Source organism: Electrona antarctica (genome assembly GCF_951216825.1).
Source record: "Electrona antarctica genome assembly, chromosome: 9".
Taxonomy (NCBI): Eukaryota; Metazoa; Chordata; class Actinopteri; order Myctophiformes; family Myctophidae; genus Electrona; species Electrona antarctica.
The window spans coordinates 10,642,086-10,662,481 of NC_136790.1; the positions used below are offsets into that span (position 1 = coordinate 10,642,086).

At 40.3% G+C, this 20,396-nt stretch overlaps 1 protein-coding gene across 2 annotated transcripts; it reads left to right on the plus strand.

The window, feature by feature from the left end:
- Positions 1-1,050: 1,050 nt before the first annotated feature.
- golt1a (golgi transport 1A) lies at positions 1,051-14,965 on the plus strand. 2 transcript variants are annotated; one of them, XM_079510043.1, is made up of 5 exons: positions 1,051-1,257; positions 1,726-1,817; positions 4,693-4,871; positions 5,024-5,087; positions 14,717-14,965. In XM_079510043.1, exons 1-5 carry the CDS (start codon positions 1,233-1,235, stop codon positions 14,756-14,758), a joined length of 402 nt encoding a protein of 133 aa, XP_079366169.1. In that variant the 5' UTR covers positions 1,051-1,232; the 3' UTR covers positions 14,759-14,965. The 2 variants fall into 2 exon arrangements, with proteins under 2 accessions (XP_079366169.1, XP_079366170.1); XM_079510044.1 differs by lacking the exon at positions 14,717-14,965 and adding an exon at positions 6,201-6,255.
- The last annotated feature ends 5,431 nt before the right edge of the window (positions 14,966-20,396 follow it).

Consider the following 20,396-nt stretch of genomic DNA (forward strand, 5'->3'; position numbering starts at 1 on the left):
TGACGATGGAGAGTGCCATTATATTTCCATACTCACTCCAGAGGGGCCACATTGCATGCATGTTGTCGTAGCAAAAATAGCCGATCTAGATCTAGATCGGCCATTTTTGCTATATTTGAATTGAAATCCTGAATAGTTTTTTGCTATTTTTCATTGGGATCCTGAAAAGTCATTTCAACATAAAAAAGACAATGTAATTATTTGTAATACTACTCTGCAAGCTACTAATTTAGACTGTAAGTAATTAAAGCGAGTCTGCATGTTTGGAATTGTAACAGCTGAAATCAATCAATACTATATCAGTATTCCGAAATGAACCTGAGGGCCACATTAAGTGAAGGTGGGGGCCGCATGTGGCCCGCGGGCCGCCAGTTGCCCATGTATGCTATGTATAGACTATTAGTAGTCTATAGAGTAGACTATAGTCTAGTTTTCAGTGGAGTGCTAGACCCAAACTCCACCATACATTAAAAAGTAGGCATACAACAAATCCCAAAAGGTAGCACATCCATCATTTTAAATAAATGGATAAAGTACTTTTTTTTTAAATCAATCAACATTTTTCATGATTTTCGAAGATGTGATTTTTTTATTGCCGACTCGAAAATCATGAATACATTTCGGAGACTTGTGCTCAAGAGGAGCACACTTATTCTCTAGTTTTTGATGAAACCTCAGGTACCCAGTGAATGATAACTGATGATCGTATTAACCCATGTCGTATCTGATGGAACCACATTTCATCAATATAGTCCATAAGCCATATTTGCCATATTCTGTCAATAATGATACTATACATTTGGGTCTCTGTGCTAGTGTGATGGTTAGTGAGCTAGGAGACGGTCGGTCTAGACTCAGAGCAATCACTCAGCCTGAGTACCTTGCATTGTTCTCAATCTGTTTGAGGCTTGCTGAGGTGTTGGGGAGACACTTAAGCATTCTTTTGTCTCAAGAAACCTTTTGTGAGACAACTTGTTTACCATGTGTTTTTCAATCTCTGTGAAGTTTCAGACTCCACCTCTGAATTCAACTATGTGAATCTGTAGTTTGGTTAATGATTACTACACCAGCCTATGCGGTAAAAGGCAGGCTCAAAGGTCAGCCTTTGAGAAAAGGAATGAACGCACCAGTTCTCCAGAAATCACCACAGAGGAAAGGCAAGCCAGGCTGTGGGAGAGCAGAACTGGAGAGGCCAAAAGAAGGCAGGCGGGAAAATAAAGAAATAAGGAATTATGCTTGACGTCACAGAATTTCAAAGTAAGTGCTTTTCCACAACACCATGTTCTTCTCTGTGTTGATACCATCTGAGGTTTAGGTCAGCGAGCGCTGAGGTAGATATACCTGCAAAGGGTGACACAGTACTTTGAGTAGAGCATAGTGACGTGTAATGTTAGAGGTGAGATATGGTTATAAAGACCTTTGACCTTTAACCTCAATACATTGCATGGAAGCCAATACTGGAGATGTGATTAAATAATGGCCCACGTGGGGTGTCAATTCACTTTCCAATTTGAGTGAATTTTGATTATTATTCTAAAGAAATACATTTTATTTCATCAGGACAACATTTCCTAGCTTGAATTACATAACTGAGAAAGTTCTAGCAAAAGGAGCTTTATGGGTGTTTTATTGGTTGTTCTTCCATGACAAAGACTTGACACAGACTACTGATGTTGTTCATCTGTCTTCATCCTCATCCTAATGTAATGCTTGTTTGTGTTCCAGAAATTGGAGTTGGTCTAACAGGATTCGGCCTATTCTTTCTGCTTTTCGGTGTGCTGTTGTACTTTGACTCTGTCTTGTTGGCATTTGGGAATGTGAGTAGCTCAAACAAACATTTCACGTTGATCACAGTGCAAATAATAAGAGATAATTTGTTGTAAAACAACATAAATAAGATACGTGCTGGTTTGTGGATAGCTGCATTCTTAGGAGTTACAATTGCACTCCCCAAAACTCTCAGAGATGCCCCCACGTTCCAAACCTTCAAAACAGCCCTCAACACCCACCTCTTCAATATTGCTTTCCGTAGCTAACTTTTGTTTTTATTTGCTGCTTCCTCTTCCCCACCATGTAAAGCATCTTATGGGAAAGGTGCTATATACATTTTAGATATGGAGGGGGGTATCTACAATGTACCGTAGATTTATTTTGTATACCCAAGAATAAGCTTTAACGTTGTGAATGTTTCACACATGATTTTCAATTGAAATGGGCCCGCCATCCGACATGCGAGAATTGAATTATTCAGTTGAGTGCACTCAGTCAAAATCATCTGATCGAGTCTTCTACTGCACTCTATTTGGCAAGCAAACTCAAAGTCTCACTTGTGCAGGTTTCAAAATAATGTGAAAGACTCACTCTCTCACACAGAATGCAAAACGACACTGAAGCTACTTACTACAGAGATGTGAATGTTGGGGGAAAAACAGTAAAAACACCTTTCAGAATGAAACCTTGCTTTCTGTGGCTGTAATCCCAGCCTTCATGAACCAAATAATGAAACATTTTTGGTGGAGCTGCTTACCGAGTTCAGACAACATCACATGAGCAAAGAAAAAATATTACTGTACTGTACTGTACTGTACTGTACTGTACTGTACTGTACTGTACTGTACTGTACTGTACTGTACTGTACTGTACTGTACTGTACTGTACTGTACTGTACTGTACTGTACTGTGTGTGTGTGTGTGTGTGTGTGTGTGTGTGTGTGTGTGTGTGTGTGTGTGTGTTACGCTGCACAACAATGACACTTGGGGGTGAACTAACGCTATTACCGTGCTCAGACGGACAGACACATAGACAGACACAGCCAGCCAGCCAGCCAGGGACACACATTCCTGTACATTGGAGTGGCTGCACCACTCAAAAAAGAGAACTCTGACCACCATGACCATGAGCAAAACAATATTACATTTATTTTTGAGGGAATTGTTGGGAACTCTTTTCATGTTTTGTTATATGTTCAGCTGTCCAGGGTGTGGAAACTGTACATATGTTTTAGTTTAAGTCCATAAATACACCATCATGGATGCAAACCAACTTGAATTATTTATGTGGCCCCCATTAGCTCTTGGAATGGGCCCCAAATCCTTAAAGCGCTCTGTCTGTACGGTAGGTCAATAGTTCATCTCTGTCTGTACGGTAGGTCAATAGTTCATCTCTGTCTGTACGGTAGGTCAATAGTTCATCTCTGTCTGTACGGTAGGTCAATAGTTCATCTCTGTCTGTACGGTAGGTCAATAGTTCATCTCTGTCTGTACGGTAGGTCAATAGTGAATGGTGACTGTTAGCGCTCTGTCTGTACGGTAGGTCAATAGTGAATGGTGACTGTTAGCGCTCTGTCTGTACGGTAGGTCAATAGTGAATGGTGACTGTTAGCGCTCTGTCTGTACGGCAGGTCAATAGTGAATGGTGACTGTTAGCGCTCTGTCTGTACGGTAGGCCAATAGTGAATGGTGACTGTTAGCCCTCTGTCTGTACGGTAGGTCAATAGTGAATGGTGACTGTTAGCGCTCTGTCTGTACGGCAGGTCAATAGTGAATGGTGACTGTTAGCGCTCTGTCTGTACGGCAGGTCAATAGTGAATGGTGACTGTTAGCGCTCTGTCTGTACGGTAGGTCAATAGTGAATGGTGACTGTTAGCCCTCTGTCTGTACGGTAGGTCAATAGTGAATGGTGACTGTTAGCGCTCTGTCTGTACGGCAGGTCAATAGTGAATGGTGACTGTTAGCGCTCTGTCTGTACGGCAGGTCAATAGTGAATGGTGACTGTTAGCGCTCTGTCTGTACGGCAGGTCAATAGTGAATGGTGACTGTTAGCACTCTGTCTGTACGGTAGGTCAATAGTGAATGGTGACTGTTAGCGCTCTGTCTGTACGGTAGGTCAATAGTGAATGGTGACTGTTAGCGCTCTGTCTGTACGGTAGGTCAATAGTGAATGGTGACTGTTAGCACTCTGTCTGTACGGTAGGTCAATAGTGAATGGTGACTGTTAGCGCTCTGTCTGTACGGTAGGTCAATAGTGAATGGTGACTGTTAGCGCTCTGTCTGTACGGTAGGTCAATAGTGAATGGTGACTGTTAGCGCTCTGTCTGTACGGTAGGTCAATAGTGAATGGTGACTGTTAGCGCTCTGTCTGTACGGTAGGTCAATAGTGAATGGTGACTGTTAGCGCTCTGTCTGTACGGTAGGTCAATAGTGAATGGTGACTGTTAGCCCTCTGTCTGTACGGTAGGTCAATAGTGAGTGACTGTTTTCATTGCTTGGGAGTGTGCATATACAGTATAGGCTACATGACAATTCAAAATACATTAATTTAATCAGAATAATGTTATTGCAATCTATAGTGCCCTTGAGCAAGGCATTGAACCCCTACCATGAAATGTTCTATGAGCAGGGTCTGGCTGTAAACAAGCATCTCGAGCTTAGTCCATTCACCCTGGGTAAACAAAGAACTTTGCTTTTTTGCTTTGCTTTGCTTTACTTTGCTTTGCTTTGCTTTAGCCCTTGAATTCTATACAAGGGCTAGATCTATACAAATCTTATGTCTAATATTTAAGATTTTAACTTATTTAGTGGAATTGACCACAAAAAGCAGTAAGCACATTATGCCACCACAAGAGTGCAATGAATTAGCTTAATATTAATAGATATGGAATTATGGATGCTTTGTTCTTTCTTTGCTGCAAGATTCTCTTCTTGACTGGCTTGGCGTTCATCATTGGCCTCCGGAGGACTACCCACTTCTTCTTCCAAAGGCACAAGCTACGAGGTTCTACCTTTTTCCTAGGAGGTATAGCCTTGGTGCTCTTCCGCTGGCCAATCATTGGCATGGCAGTGGAGACATATGGCTTTGTACTTCTGTTCAAGTAAGTACATTCAGACAAACATTTTAGTGTAGAGGATGTGTATTTGGCCGTGGCGTGAACCGCCATCTGAAAATAATTTGGACCAGGGTTTACAATACATTTGTGTTTTTAAAATGTTTAAAAATGTCACATTGTTGTCTTCTACTCTCTAGGTCATTTTTTCCTGTAGCGTGCGGGTTTGTTCTGTCACTGCTCAATATACCCTTTCTAAATATGGTGAGTACAATCATTGTCATTGTGATATGGGACACAAAAAGCTGCTGTCAGATAATAGTGATTAACAACTGATTAACAACTAGAAAGGTTAATGCATTCAGTGGAGCCATTGTTTGTGTATTTTATTGATACTTATTGAAGAGCAATGCTGTAGAGTGTAGACAGAAAGTCCAGTACTTAAAGAAAAACATTCCTCTTAGGTTGGACTAAATTGCTTTATTTTGTTTCTCAACTGATTCTGACAGGACATTAGGGGCTCCATTTTTGTCACCGCTAAACCCCTTAACCCTAAACTTCTTTGCCTTTTTTTACTATTTTGAAAAACATTTTTGAATAGTTCAACTAGCCAATCTACATTGACACGCTGTGAGCTTGTAGACTGGCCATTTTAAAGGACAACTTTAGTTTTTTTCAACCAAGGTTCATGTTTTAGGTTGTTATTAGAGAAAGTAAAAGATGAGTGTTATTTTTTTTTCATTTGCTGCTTTCTTTCGTTTTAGGGATTTTAGCTGTTTTTGACAGGGGGCGGGGGCATTTTTTACAAAATATTATGGCGATTTATTTTTTTATTATTTACTATAGTCCTAATAAACCCCAGGAAATTTCATCTGGCCACAAAAGATCACGATGTCTACTGAATATGTCAAACTGACATATTGAGCCTATGACACACAGGGCCCTATTAAGCAAGACGAAAAACCCATGCGGTAATACAGATTTCGCCCTCGCTCTGCGCCTTTTCGTATTATGGAAGCCGTGGTGAGCGCTCACTCATATGGAATACCACGTTCCTGCATAATTTAGCATTGGGGGAGTGTCCATATGTTAATTATTTTCGCTTTGCGCTAATTGCTATTAAGCCCCTTGACCTAAAAACACTCAGCGCATACCGATTCCGCCTGGGTCTGACCACGTCTTAAAAGCAAAAAGCACTGTTTGATTTTACACTTGAGCGGCTCTGGAGTGCTGCTGGAGTGTTGCCATGTCTGTTTGCTGTTTATTATAAGCGGCTTCTTTTTCTGCAAAGTTGCTTGTAAATATTGGTAGTTGTGGTTGCTTTTCTTGTTTCTAACGTGCTTATTTGGGCTTTTCTCCTAATGTTGTTTAAACCAGTGATCCTCACACAGCGACATTCCCATGTCAAGGACCCCCAGATGAATGCATTTGCCCAACTAAGCCAGTGACCCCCATGACAGATTTGTGTTTTTAAATGTTTCAATAACATTTTTCAAAAATATTCTTATCACTTTTTTCAAAGATTACTTTTGAAAATAGCAGATCTACCAGCTCACAATGCATCACATTCATTCATTAAAACAATGAACTCTGACTGCAGGGGGATATATATTTATAATGATCATTATAACAATGTGCAAGAAAATATGTAAAAAGAAGGAAGAACTTTATATTTGTGGACAATCAAAATATGCTGGAAATTTTAATGTGGTGTCATTAAAAGGAATCTTGATATGGCAGACTCACTATCTAGAAAATAAAAACATGGCACTTCATTTAAAATAGGTTTTAGACCCCTGTTATATGCGATTCTTTTGGGAGTATGTTTATAGACCTATTTACTTGTTTCTATGAGACATGGCAACAGCGAGCTTTCTGGCTTTCTCGTTGAGATTATAAAGGGTCATATATCGCTCATTTCTAAACCTTTTTTAAAAATTAAAACATCTCCATAATCACTGGGAGGTTTGCTTTCATACGTTGTATCACACCCGACTCAAATCTTCTTCAATAAAATGCTACGAGCGAAGACCATAACATTGGGGCCGCAGCAATACGCATGGCGCACGTATGGCATTTCAACTCATTCCTTCGTCGTGACTCGAATGAAATAAAATAAAATAAACGTTATTTTACTGGTGTTTTTCAATAGAAACAAATAAAGAGCGTGTGTGCAACAGTCAGTGCATATACGTGCATGCACTATAGGCTATATTTCCTCCTTGTCGGGATGGTGAGCTGAGCTCTTCACAGCCCGTTTGTCTTTCATATTATTCTTATAATATTTGATATTATAAACACTCATGGTTCTCTCATTTCTCAGCCGTTTTTTTAAATGTAAAAATCCCCACATTCCTTAGGAATCTTGCTTTCATTCGCTGTATGGTATATGGTTCTATTTTTATCGAATTAAACAATATCAAACGAACTTGTATGTTCGGGGGTTAGACGATTCTGGGAACATATACGCATGGATTGCCAATTTGCCAGCCAATGCTGCGTATCTACTCGCAGTTCCATTCCGATCTGAAAGGTATAGGTAGGTGCCATTTCAAAGGCTTAGTTATTCATTTATGAATCAAATGAACTAGAATAAAGATTTTTACAGCTGTTTTTCATGCTTAGAACAGAAACATGCTTAACAGGAGCCCTTGTACAGGGTTTCTTTGACTATGCATGCACCTCCTGGTACCACAGCACCTCAAAGGCCCTTAAAACCAGGCTCCAGACTTCCCAAAACAAACTGGTCAGGCTCCTACTTGATCTAGCCCCCCGAACCCACCTCACCCCTGCCCACTTCGACAGGCTGGAATGGCTTAGGGTCGACGACAGAGTACAGCAACTTGCAATGGGTCTGGTCCACAAGATTCGATACACCACCAAGATACCCATGTACCTGTCTAGATACTTCCTTAATGTTAACGAAGTCCACACCCACAACACCAGAGGGAGTGCAACGAACCATGTACAACCCAGATTCGGCACAAACAAGGGACTAAATTATTTTCGCTCCTATGCCACCAAAATGTGGAACGCCCTACCAACTGTCATTAAGACATGCGAATCCCTTGACTCCTTCAAAACCGCTCTCAAAGGGCACCTACGGATGGCTGCAATTCGAAACTGGCCCCCGTAAAATCTGAATCCCCCCCCCCCCCCGCCCCCCCCTTTTTTCCCCTCACTGTATATATTTCTTTTCCCTTTTTACCTCCTTTTTGATGAATTCCTGTTCTGTCTATAGAATTGTCTATTTGTACGTCTCTAAATGTTTTGATGATTTGAACATGGTGGACCCTGTTGGAAACAAGTGTAATGCTTAATTGGGTCGTCCACTCACAGTTAACAGCCTTTGTATTGAGTTTGTGCTTGAAATGTACTGTAATTCTGCAAACTGTTAATAAATTCTTCAATCAATCAATCAATCAAAGTGATGATGTGCGTATATCTCCCTCCCTTAGCATATGGCTGCGCCGCTGTAATGACTTTCCAATGAACACTGCAAGTTACTTAACAAAATAGAGACATAGGCCTACAAGCTATGCACATCATGGCTGTGACAGCTTGTGGATCTGTTCTTTTGAGGCATAAAGGTGACAGCATGCAGTGCAATAGGAATAATTAACCCAAATGTGACAAAGTCATGTCATGTCTATGGTGCCAGTCTGCAGAAATGTAATACCACTTGCCGAAAAGGGCGCATTCCATGAGGACATCAGCTGGTGTCGTAAAGAGAATAGTACGGACATGTTCATTGGGTAAGCCTCAAAACTCCCTGAAACACTCCCATGACTAATTCAAGGCCGTTTTGCTCACACCACGGGGTGTCGAAAGCGCTTCTTACCTGGCCCATAATTGTAATATGACATTGCACACGCCCCCACGTCTTAAAAACTGTAAAATGATATGTAATTAGATTCCACTTGCTTAATAGGGCCCTGTACAGTGTGGCTTCTCCCCAGTGTGGCTTCTCCCCAGAAGTTTAGGGATAAGTATAAGGGGTTTAGCGGTGACGAAAATGGAGCCCTAAATCTACTATCCAGGATACAAAATCTACCCCAATCTGCTCACTGCAAAATACCCTACATTTGCCTTAGTCCAAGATGCCACCATTGACAACCTATTATAAGGCAATATTTTCTAAATTTCATTATGCTTTAAGTAGCATGTAACGTGTCAAACTAGGGTTTTTTTTACGATTCTGAATCCATTCCAAGCATTAGTTTTGCATGAAAAACACTCCTTGGGCTACATTTGGCCATAACCACTTACCCAAATGTCCCCAAAATGTGCTGACCTCATCACATTTGTGAGTGTTTTTTTGTGCAAAACATGCTTGGATTGGATTCAGAATCATGAAAACCCCCTACTGTAGTTTGACACGTCACATGCTATTTAAAGCATAATGACATTTTGAAAATATTGCCTTATAATAGGTTGTCAATGTTGGCATATTGGATTAAGGCAAATTTAGGGTATTTGCAGTGAGCAGATTAGGGTTTGATTGATTGATTGATTGATTGAAGTATTTATTAACAGATTGGAGAATTATAGTACATTTCAAGCACAACTCAATACAAAACTGTTAACTGTGGACGACACGTCGACACCATAAAGCATTACATCATAGAGGAGGTAAAAAGGGGGAATAAACTACAGTGAGGGGAAAAAGGGATGGGTGGGGGATTCAGATTTTACGGGGGCCAGTTTCGAATTCCAGCCGTCTGTAGGTGCCCTATGAGAGCGGTTTTGAAGGAGTCAAGTGATTTGCATGTCTTAATGACTGTTGGTAGGGCGTTCCACATTTTGGTGGCATAGGAGCGAAAATAATTTAGTCCCTTGTTTGAGCCGAATCTGGGTTGCACATTGAACTCCCTCTGGTGTTATGGGTGTGGACTTTGTTGACATTAAAGGGGAATTCCACTCATGATTATGTCATCTTGATGACATCTTCAAGATGTGTTTCACCATGTTAATGCTTTTTTTCAGACCTACAGTTCTACACTGTAGGAAACACAGAATGGGGGGACTTTTTATTATTATTTCCACAGTAAAATGTTGAAAATGAGTGGAATTCCCCTCTAAGGAAGTATTTAGACAGCTATCTTGGTATCTTGGTATCCTTCGTTGGCCGTCTGCCCAGTGCAACACGGTCGCCTCGAAAACAAGGAAGTGTTGAATGCTGATCAAAAGGAATCCATTTTTTATTACTGCATCGTCTATTTCTCGCTTCAAATGTTTCCAAAAAACATTATTGAGAGCAACGTTTAGTTGTTGTAAATCACATTGTGTGTGATTCCAGCATTCAACCAAGCCGTAAATACATTTAATTATACAATGCGATTACATTTAATCATATTTTATTATATTTTATACATGACAGGACCGTCAGGACAGCGGTGCGACGGCGTAAAACAATTAACCGGGGCAAAAGTCATGGAACGCAGCACAATGCAACGCAACGTCGGCAGTGGAGCACCCTTCGTTGATTAAAAAGGGAACATTCCCTGACGCTGACTGTGACACGGCACTGACGGACACCCGATGGCTGCAGTGGGCCTTAGTATTAGTGGGGACCAACGATATATCCTTGTTGAATATGGGTTAATATGGGTTCCTTTAAACACATTAAATGTGAGCAACTCCAGTCATCGCATTCCGCTGTTATGTAATGACACACAGCTCTGTCTCCTCCTAAAACCAAATGACCAGTCCAAGCTAGCCAACCTCATAAACTGCCTTGACTTGTGTGTGTATATGAAATGTGGCCCTCGACTCAGTCACACAAATACAAAACAGTCTTTGATGGTTCTAATTTAACCATTATGATGAGAATATTTGTATTTTATAGTGAATAATGTAAGTCTGAACCAGGACCTTAAATTATAATGTCCAGACCACCAGGTACATGTAAAACCCAAAGAAACTACCTTATTAGTTACAGGATTATAGGACTGTAAGTTTAAGACCATAAGAACCATTTTAGAAAACCCAGAGTTGGAACCAAATATAGTGCTGTCACTTTAAGACAATGCACAATGAAATAGAACCTTTGAGAGAAGTTTGAATGTACGCAAATTAATCCGAATGAATTAAGATATTTTACCTTTAAAATGATTGAAATATACCCTTTTAAATACCATCCAGGAATGGATTGAAAACCTTTGTAAAGAGTAAAAGACCCAAAATAGAAAGACCAGTAAAAAGTAATTTTAGAAAGACGCCGGAAAAATAGTCCACACCGAATATATAAAGTTTAAAGTTTAGTGAAGATAAATCAATTCTACAAAAAATGTGTTGCAGATTCGGAGGTACAATTACATAATACAATTATGTATTATGTAATTGTGGGCTAGGGCAGGCCAGAGCTAAAAATGATAGGGCCGGATAAACATGATATGGCGTGACCAACTTGAAATGGTCTGTTTACAGACAATGTCAAGGTGGCATCAAAAATTAACCTAATTAAAAGGGAAATGGTGAGTTTCAATTGGAAGGAATTTAGAGTGTCCAAATGTGGGACAAAACAGTCTAAAATATTCACAATGAACTAGATGGGGATCTAATGGGAGATATGAAAAATAACAAACTATACTAATGCTAATAAGAAAAAGCAGAGGCTAAGCATCTAGCAATAAGAAATTACATAATGTACATAATTAATTGAAAAAAGGGTTGTAATGTAGAAAGAAGATCACTAGATTCAAATCAGTCTTTTAACCTAAAATTACGTTTCCTAGACCACAACAATAAAACGAATACTGATTGAATGATGAACCTGAAAAATGAGGAACATTAAGCAGAGAATAGGGAGGGGGGAGATGTATGTCAGATAACAGAGAATCTATATCTATAAAAGGTTGAACAGGGCAGGCCAATGTATTATAAGTGATGAAGCTGCAACATGAATCCACAAGCTCCCAGTATATGTATCATGATTACTGCACTTCAACATGTGGGGGACAGAGGGCACGGCCCCTCTCTGTCAACCAGACCAACCTGCCTGTTGGATTTCCAACCATCCGATTGATCAAACTGTGTCTCCAGTTGTCAATCTCCTTTTCTCCATTTCTCCGTTTTCCTTAGGAGCCGTTCTCCTTATTTCCTCTCATGTCTGCTTTCTCATGTGTTTCCTGGTTGTTCTGTCTGTGTCTGGGAACTTTTATGGTCAAATCACACCTGTGCTAGTCCCACATCTGGCGTAATAACATGGATTCAATTTGGTTGTTTTGGTTGGGGGTTTTCTGATATCCTTGAACCTGTCCAGAGCTCTACATAAGGGGGTCAGATAATCTCTGGTCCATAGTGGCACGTGGGAGGACAGAGAGTCTCACTCATGGCCCTCTCAGAGTAACCACAGAGCACTTCAGGAGAGACTAGTCACCCAAATAAAATGCTGGAGCACACGACCGGTCTGCACATATTTATTATTTTGCTGTGGTGGGTGACTCGATCACCCCTGCAAAATAATTAAAGACAAAGCAAAGCAGTCTGCCATCATCGCATGTCCTTATACCTGAATGTCCTTTTTTAACACATGTCCTTATAACACATATTAATTGATTGATTGATTGAAATATGTATTAACAGTTTGCAGAATTACAGTACATTTCAAGCACAAACTCAATACAAAGACTGTTAACTGTGAGTGGACGACCCAATTAAGCATTGTTTTAAGATTAACCTTGTTCAATTCATCAAAACATTTAGAGACGTACAAATAGACCCTTCTATATACCGGTAGTCAAAGAACAGAACAGGAATTCATCATAAAGGAGGTAAAAAGGGAAAAGAAACATACACAGTGAGGGGAAAAAAAGGTGGGCGGTGGGGGGGATTCAGATTTTACGAGGGCCAGTTTCGAATTGCAGCCGTCCGTAGGTGCCCCTTGAGAGCGGTTAATTTAACTTAATGAATAGGATGGGTGAGCAGCAGAAACCTGCACATCAGGTCCTCCCCGAAGCCCATAAAACATTGCACGAATGCACGGTGCAGTTGGCACGTATAATTCAGACCTGGATTATGATATAACATGATACACATGTCCTGGCAGCATGGCCCCGCAGGGCCCACTGCAGGAGATCCATGCTCTATCTGGGGAAGACTATGTAAAGCCAGTAGTTCATCTGTTCCACATCTGTTCATCTGTTTAATCTTCTCTTTTGCATAAACCATATTTATGCACTGATTGAAGGAGAAGTACTTTGGACATCATTTCTTATTTATTACGTTCATTTAAGTTTGGTATTTTATTGCAAGATTTTTTATTTATATACCACTCAGAGCTGTTTATTCCGTTTTTGGTTTGTTGTAAGTTTGTGATTTAAAAGGTTTGGATTTTTACAATAAATTGTTACATTGTGTGTGTGTGTGTGTGTGTGTGTGTGTGTGTGTGTGTGTGTGTGTGTGTGTGTGTGTGTGCGTGTGTGCGTGTGTGCGTGTGTGCGTGCGTGCGTGCGTGCGTGCGTGCGTGCGTGCGTGCGTGCGTGCGTGTAACCATATAAGGAGTTATGGAGTGTGTTGTTTAATCTCAATGTGTCGTCATGGCATCAGAGATAAGCTCCAAAATGGAAACAAGCACATCTCAAAAAGTTGATGGGTGCTGAACAAAAGAATATACATACAGAAAGAAGGTAGGATGTTCCTGATGAGGACCCAATAAGGTCGAAACGTTAATGGATTTTATTTATAACGCACTTTACATTCCATGGAATCTCAAAGTGCTACAGCAAAATAAAAGCAGAAGAAACAACACACCATTAAAAACATCTAATAAAACAGGAACATTTAAAACATAAGGGTAAGGCTATAAAAATGCTTTGGTAAAAAGGAAGGTTTTTAGTCCTCTCTTAAAACGTTGAAACGTTGAATCTAATAAAATACTACTGGGAGCATTAAGAGCAGTGTGCGGACATCCTACCTTCTTCCTTTCGCCATGGCATCAGGCACGAAAAAAATCAGTCAGCTCCATATATGGGCACAAAGGCGGGTGTAATAGAGTGTCTTCTAGGTGAAAGAGCATGCCACTGATTAAGAACATTATTTCCACCTGTGCTGATTAGCAAGATCCCCTGCAGCCTGTTTGTAGCCTCTGAGTGTGCTGTCTGTGTTCAGTTCTGCATTGAGAGTCTCCAAGTAAAGACCTGTGTTTGAATGCTCTCCAAGTGTGGTTTTTTAGGGTGCGTTCGGAAATGCGCACCGGGAATGTGTTCAGTTTGTTGAGTGTGGTGGGCGGTGACGTCACAGTGTGCCTTATTTACGAACGACCACAGCTGTGACGCATTCACACCGCCGACACCGGCCAACCCCAGCTTCAGGGTAGGGTCGCTCAGTGCGGGCACTCGGCACACCCGGTGCGCAGCGCACTGGATTTTCGAACGACAACGCACCGAGTGCACTGAATAAACGAACGACAAGAGAGCACACCAGTGCGTTCAGGGCGCATTTCCGAACGCACCCTTAGAGTCCCAGAATATTACAGTGGGCATTCCCATTTATGGGACTGACAGATACAGAGATCACCATATATGGGCATATTGGTCTGATTGGAGGTACGATGTAGATGTGAGGGCCCAAACCTCTAGTTTCATAGCCCAGGGTCGTAGGAAACTTGCTAGATAGTCATTCCTATTCAGGACGACTGCTGTGCACAACCCTCATTTGCAATATGATAGGCCATAAATCAACTTATGGCCTGTCTCATCTGTCATCTCTCCAATCCATGTCATTCTTCACTGACCTTTTTTTCCAACAATAATAAAGCATACATTCCCTAAAATCTTACTGCAAAACAGCACACAATGGCATAGTCTGTCAGCTAATTTATATTCTATTCATATATAGATTGTATTTGTTTTGTAAATTGGTTAATAGTGTCTTTCTGTCTCTTATTTCAGTTTTACAGTAAGTTCCTTGGAAGCAGCCCATCCATGGTCTGAGTCAGTTGTCAAAGTGTGGTCCAGGGATCATCTGGGTTCCCTGCCTTATACGTGTAGGTCTTATAGGACCTTATAGGTCTGTATAATGGGAGTCCTTGAAATGAACAACTTTGGGAACCCATCATCTGTGGTGTTGGTTGACATGAAATCATGGAAGCAGAAGACAGAAGACGAAATAAATGGGAAACAGCTTTCAAAGAACAGCTACACAAATGTGTTTTTTAGTGTCAAGTGTTGGTCAAATGTATAAGGTTATACATTGACTATGTGATGAGAGGGAAACAATAAGAGAGAGTAACTATATCATGCACTGTTGATTAAAGCTGCAATCCATTGTGTGTAAAGAAAACATTATTTTTGACTAATATTATTGGTAGAGCATATGTTAATACAATATAACTTACCCAACTGCAGTGGATTGAGTTGGTCTCCCTGCTCATGTGTTGGATTTAGACGCTGTGTTCGGGTGGGACCACTACTGGTTGACAAGAGGTATTAAATAAATAACGTGCCTTCCCAAACGTGCTCTCTGTTATCAGTTCATTTCTCCACTGCTCGTGCGGGAGACTCGAGTTTAAGCCCTGGGTAGGAGTCCTAGGACATACGTACAACATATGGATTGCAGCTTTAACTCTGTTTACTGAAATGTTCCCTATACTTGAACTCTGGGTGCCATTCATTGTACTGCCCACTGGGCTGTGATCATGTGATCATACAATCTATTGTATTGTATAAAACTAAAATGCCATTCAGGTTAAATGTTAATTTATTATTATTTTTTGAATTAGTGTAAATCAAATCAAGTCAAACTTTATTTATATAGGTCTGAGTCATATATTAATACATATTAATAAATACATGCTGCCTGCACCATATATTTTGCATCTCTTTATCGTGGGTGCCCAATATGCATGGTGCACTATGGCCCATTATAGATCATGCATTACTGATCGTTCCAACCCTAAAAAGTTATAAGCTGAAGAGTTATTTCGTTAAAGATGGAGTGCCATGATGTTTGTACTTTCTGTTGTGTCTATGGAGTTAACATTACTCTAATCTCTAATAGACCCCCAGGTCACGTGTGGTTAAAATATTCAAATATTTCTTCCCTGTTTAGTTTTGGTTTCTTCCGGAAAGCTGAATAAAGCCTTTGAGTCAATCGAAAATGCACATTTTTTGGGACATCTTAACCCTAACCCCTCCCCCATTATCATACAGTAACAGTAACACAGAGCTGTGGGCGAGGCTTAATTTCAGGTGGGTGGTGCTAAGGTGAAAACCAGGTATACTTAAAGGGGCATTCCACTCATTTTCAACATTTTACTATGTCATTAATATCCCTTAGAGCTGGTGTGTGGAAATAATAAAAACGTTCCCCCATTCTGTGTTTCCTATAACTAGAGGTCTGAAAAAAATCATTAACATGGTGAAACACATCTTGATGACATGTGTTTCACCATGTTAATGATTCTTTTCATAATTACAGTTCTAGGAAACACAGAATGGGGGGACTTTTTTATTTAACAGCTCTAAGGTATATTAATGACATAGTAAAATGTTGGAAATGGGTGGTTTTCCCCTTTAATGCACTGTTGGGTGTGGCCACATAAAAACTTTTTTTACACTTTCTGTACACTTTTTTGAAAAACATCCTCCTAGTATATAATCACATTACCTACCTGATGATCATGTTTTAGGGGGTAAAACACCCAACATTGTAACACCCAACATTATGAAAATCACATAATTCACCAGGGTTTAGTGTTCTGGTTAAAGAAAACAATAACCAGCAGTTAACTGTATACCCCATCAGATGCCCCCAAGGATTGTGCCCATGAATTGCCAACGGAAAGGCCCTTTGAAATTCTCAAATATTGCATCTCTATTTAGTATTATATTTTAATGTAATATTCAACCCATGCCGTCCTTGCCATCATATCCCCAAGCCTTCATGGCCTTGATACATCTATTTCAGGCATCACGTTGGTGGCCAAACCCTTTTTGAATCATATCATTGTAAATACCATGAAGAGTTCAGTATCATAGGGGAGATGAAAGAGAAAGGTAACAGTGAGGGGTACTGCATGGGGTGGGCTTGCTGTTTGGTGGTGCACTGGCTGGACATGTGACACCTCATCACAGAGATGGTGACGCACAGTGGTGGAAAAAGTACTTAAATGTTTTACAAATATCAATACTGCAATATCGTAGTAAAAGTCCGGAATTATACCGGAATTATACAAAATATACTTTAGTAAGTACAAAAGTATTGGCATCAAAATGCATAGGCGTACCAAAAGTACTCATTGTGCAAATGTCCCATTTCAAGTTTTCAATGTATGAAAAAATAAATGTTTTGAAAAGAGTGCATGGATTGAAGAGGAAATTGGAAATACAAGTAAATATACTTAGTTACTTTCCACCACTGGTGACGCAAAGGGTGTTAAATCCTACAAAAGGGAGAGGGAGGAGGGAACGGAGCTTCAGCCTTGCACTTGACCAGAGCCTTTACGATATACAGGTAAGGGATACAATATTTTAAATTTAAATTTTTTAATCACTTTCAACCTGGCATAACTTTCAAAACAAAAACTAAAATCAACAATAACAAAAATAGCAGCTCTAAAATAGCGCTGACTTGTGAGCCTGTAGATTTTACATATTTGCTATTTGTATACAGTAAGTGGAATCGGATTATTATATAGTTTGGCTTTCAAACTTTTCATTATTTCCTTCTAAATGTGTTTCTTAGTCTGTGGTACAGGGTCCAAATGTGGGCCGTGAGATGTTCTGACAGTGATGGAAGAAGAAGATTTAACAGTTCATATTGTGATATTTGGGTTGTGACTTCATGATCAGATGAACTCCAGGTCGCAATTGAGAACCACTGTGTAAAATGGTCCAAATGGAAACACATTTGTGTGTGTGTGCGTGCGTGCGTGCGTGCGTGCGTGCGTGCGTGTGTGTGTGATCAGCATTGACTACTTAAGCCCTAAAGAAATATTACATAGTCATATTTGTCAGGTGAAAAAAACGTAAAGTGGAAGAAGGAAGTCAGGACGCTCAGCCCAGTTTAACCCTGGGCTGATGGTCGTGATCAGTGGTGGAAAAAGTACTCACATTTTGTACTTAAAAGTGTCAATACTGCATGGTATAGAAATACAAGTAACAGTCCGGAATTCAAAATTTACTTGAGTAAAAGTACAAAGGTATTGGTATAAAAATGTACTTAAAGTACAGTACTTAATTAAATGTACTTAAATACGGAAATAAGGATGCACCCCTAAACCAAATGGACCCGTATGGGTCTGTAACTCAGAGTGTGTGCATCCTATATCATCATGAGTCAGTTGCTTTAATCTCTCCAGGAAGGGGATGCTGTGGGTTCGTGGTGAGTGGTGACGTCCGCTTGGCAAGTTGCCCAGCAACTCATAGGTTGGAATCTGTTCTCACGATCTGGCTTGAAGTCCATTGCTTACCAAGGCACAATTTTACTCTTTTGGTCCTTACAGAGTTGTTTGGATAAAGTGGTGGAAAAGAAGGGGAGAAATATGCACACAAGTATATACACAAACCCAAATTAATTTGGCTTTAAATGATTTTAAGCACTTTACTGCTCTCGGAGCATTCCTGAATATTGTCTTAGTGCCTTTTTTATGCACTGAACTGCTGAGCTCTTCTGTGTCCCTTTCAGAACAGCTCTGGCTGTGCATCCGGTGCTAACATATAATGACTGACAGCGTCATCTACTCTGTGACTCCTTGGTTTGCGGGAGCTCTGATGCTTGTGACTATGCTAACACAGGCCTACCCTATCAACAAACCGGAGCCAGCAAACCACAATGAAGGTAAAAAATTTTTTTTTTGATGTTTAAAATATACCACCGAAGTGGAAAAGGCGGCACTCCAGAAGTAATATTTGCAAGACGGGCTTGGATGCACATTTTTCCTTTTTGATTTATTGAGAACGCTATAGCGCGTTTTATGGCCTCAACCTTCCTCAGAGCAGATTAAAAATACTTTCCAATCTGTCTCTGTAGCTGAGCACCCACTACCTACTGTTTTTTTTTTTACCCAATTTTGTTTTCTTTCTTTTTGGTTCAAGATATTCCAGATCAGGTGTTGATGAAAGCACTGAGAGATTTGGCTGTAAAGTCAACGCTCCCCAAGGCCATATCCCCAGAGCAACAACCTGTCAATGCAGCTAATGCCATGGCAAGGAGGGACTTCATCAGGACAAGATTGTGGTGGCTCCCAAAGATGCTCCAAACACAGAAACGTCAAGATCTGTCCTCGTATAATCGGAACTCCTTTGGCTTACGTTATGGAAAATGAGGGACAAGTAGAACATCTTGTAGCAAAATTATGTTAAACTCTAAAATTCTAATGTATGTTTTTTTTTCTCATTAAAGATTAGAATTGACACATTTAATTTGCTGTTTGTACAGTTGAGGAAAAAGAGTGGATATGACAGAAATCTCTGGAGCCTAAATTAATATTAAAACATCACTGGTATCTCCATCCTACATACTGTATAGCCTACATGGTTTAATCTGTGAAACTAAAGTAGCGCATCAGTCAACACACACGTTGCATGCAAAAACAGACACCATTCACATCTACGTACATAACAAGATTTTATCAGTGTTTACCTGCACAGTTGTATTTCCTTTTAACTGATTCCGTTTAGGTTAACCACCGCACCACTTTCCACTCATTGGGTACAGGTTATGAATGCACAGGGGGTGGATACTCAGTGCCTTATTGGCAATATTTTAAACTAAGTAGCAGAACAACATGGAAAATTAGAATTTCAAGCACATGGGTCATTTGAGTCACATTTCAATTAGATTTTAGAAGCAGAAAGTCATCATCAGCTTTCCTGGTAATTGTGTTCACAACTCAACCACTGGTCAGGTTTGGGTATAGTCTCGTGGCGGCTGTTGCATGCCTCCCACAATTTTCTAATCTTTCCGGTCATATATGTGGAGATGTGGAATAGTTGTCTGGCTACGTGAGACTATTGCATGGGTGAAGCAGACTCTCTCTCCATCACTCTCCATATTACCCTCACTCTGTGTCTCTGTCTGTCTGTCTGTCTGTCTGTCTGTCTGTCTGTCTGTCTGTCTGTCTGTCTGACTCTCTCTCTCTCTCTCTCTCTCTCTCTCTCTCTGGTCTGATGGCACAGCATAATATGATTTGTGGTGCTGTCAGGGATCTCCATATTTAGGCATAATCTTCCTTTGCCGTTGCCTCTCTCTATTATCTCCCTCTCTTGCTTATATTATTATTAAGGTCTCGTTTTTGGCCGAGTGGAATAGTATGAGAGCTAGTGCTTTCAAATTTGAGAAGTTTACAATGGGGCTCAATGGCAGATATTGGCACGTCAAAAAAGCACTTTCACCTAGAAACTCCATTCTCACTTTTTATTATTCAGCTTACTGTGGAGACACATGATGGAACTTTTTACTTTGAAATGTTTTGTAATTTCTGAGTTAAACGCCCAATGCATTCTCAATGGCAATAGCACAAATTTGGGCATGCTACTAGTCCTACATACTTACACCTAGAAACCCCATTCAAACCTATTTAGGTTCATCTTATGGTGGACATGTTTGCCTGAAAAGGAATCTTTGAAA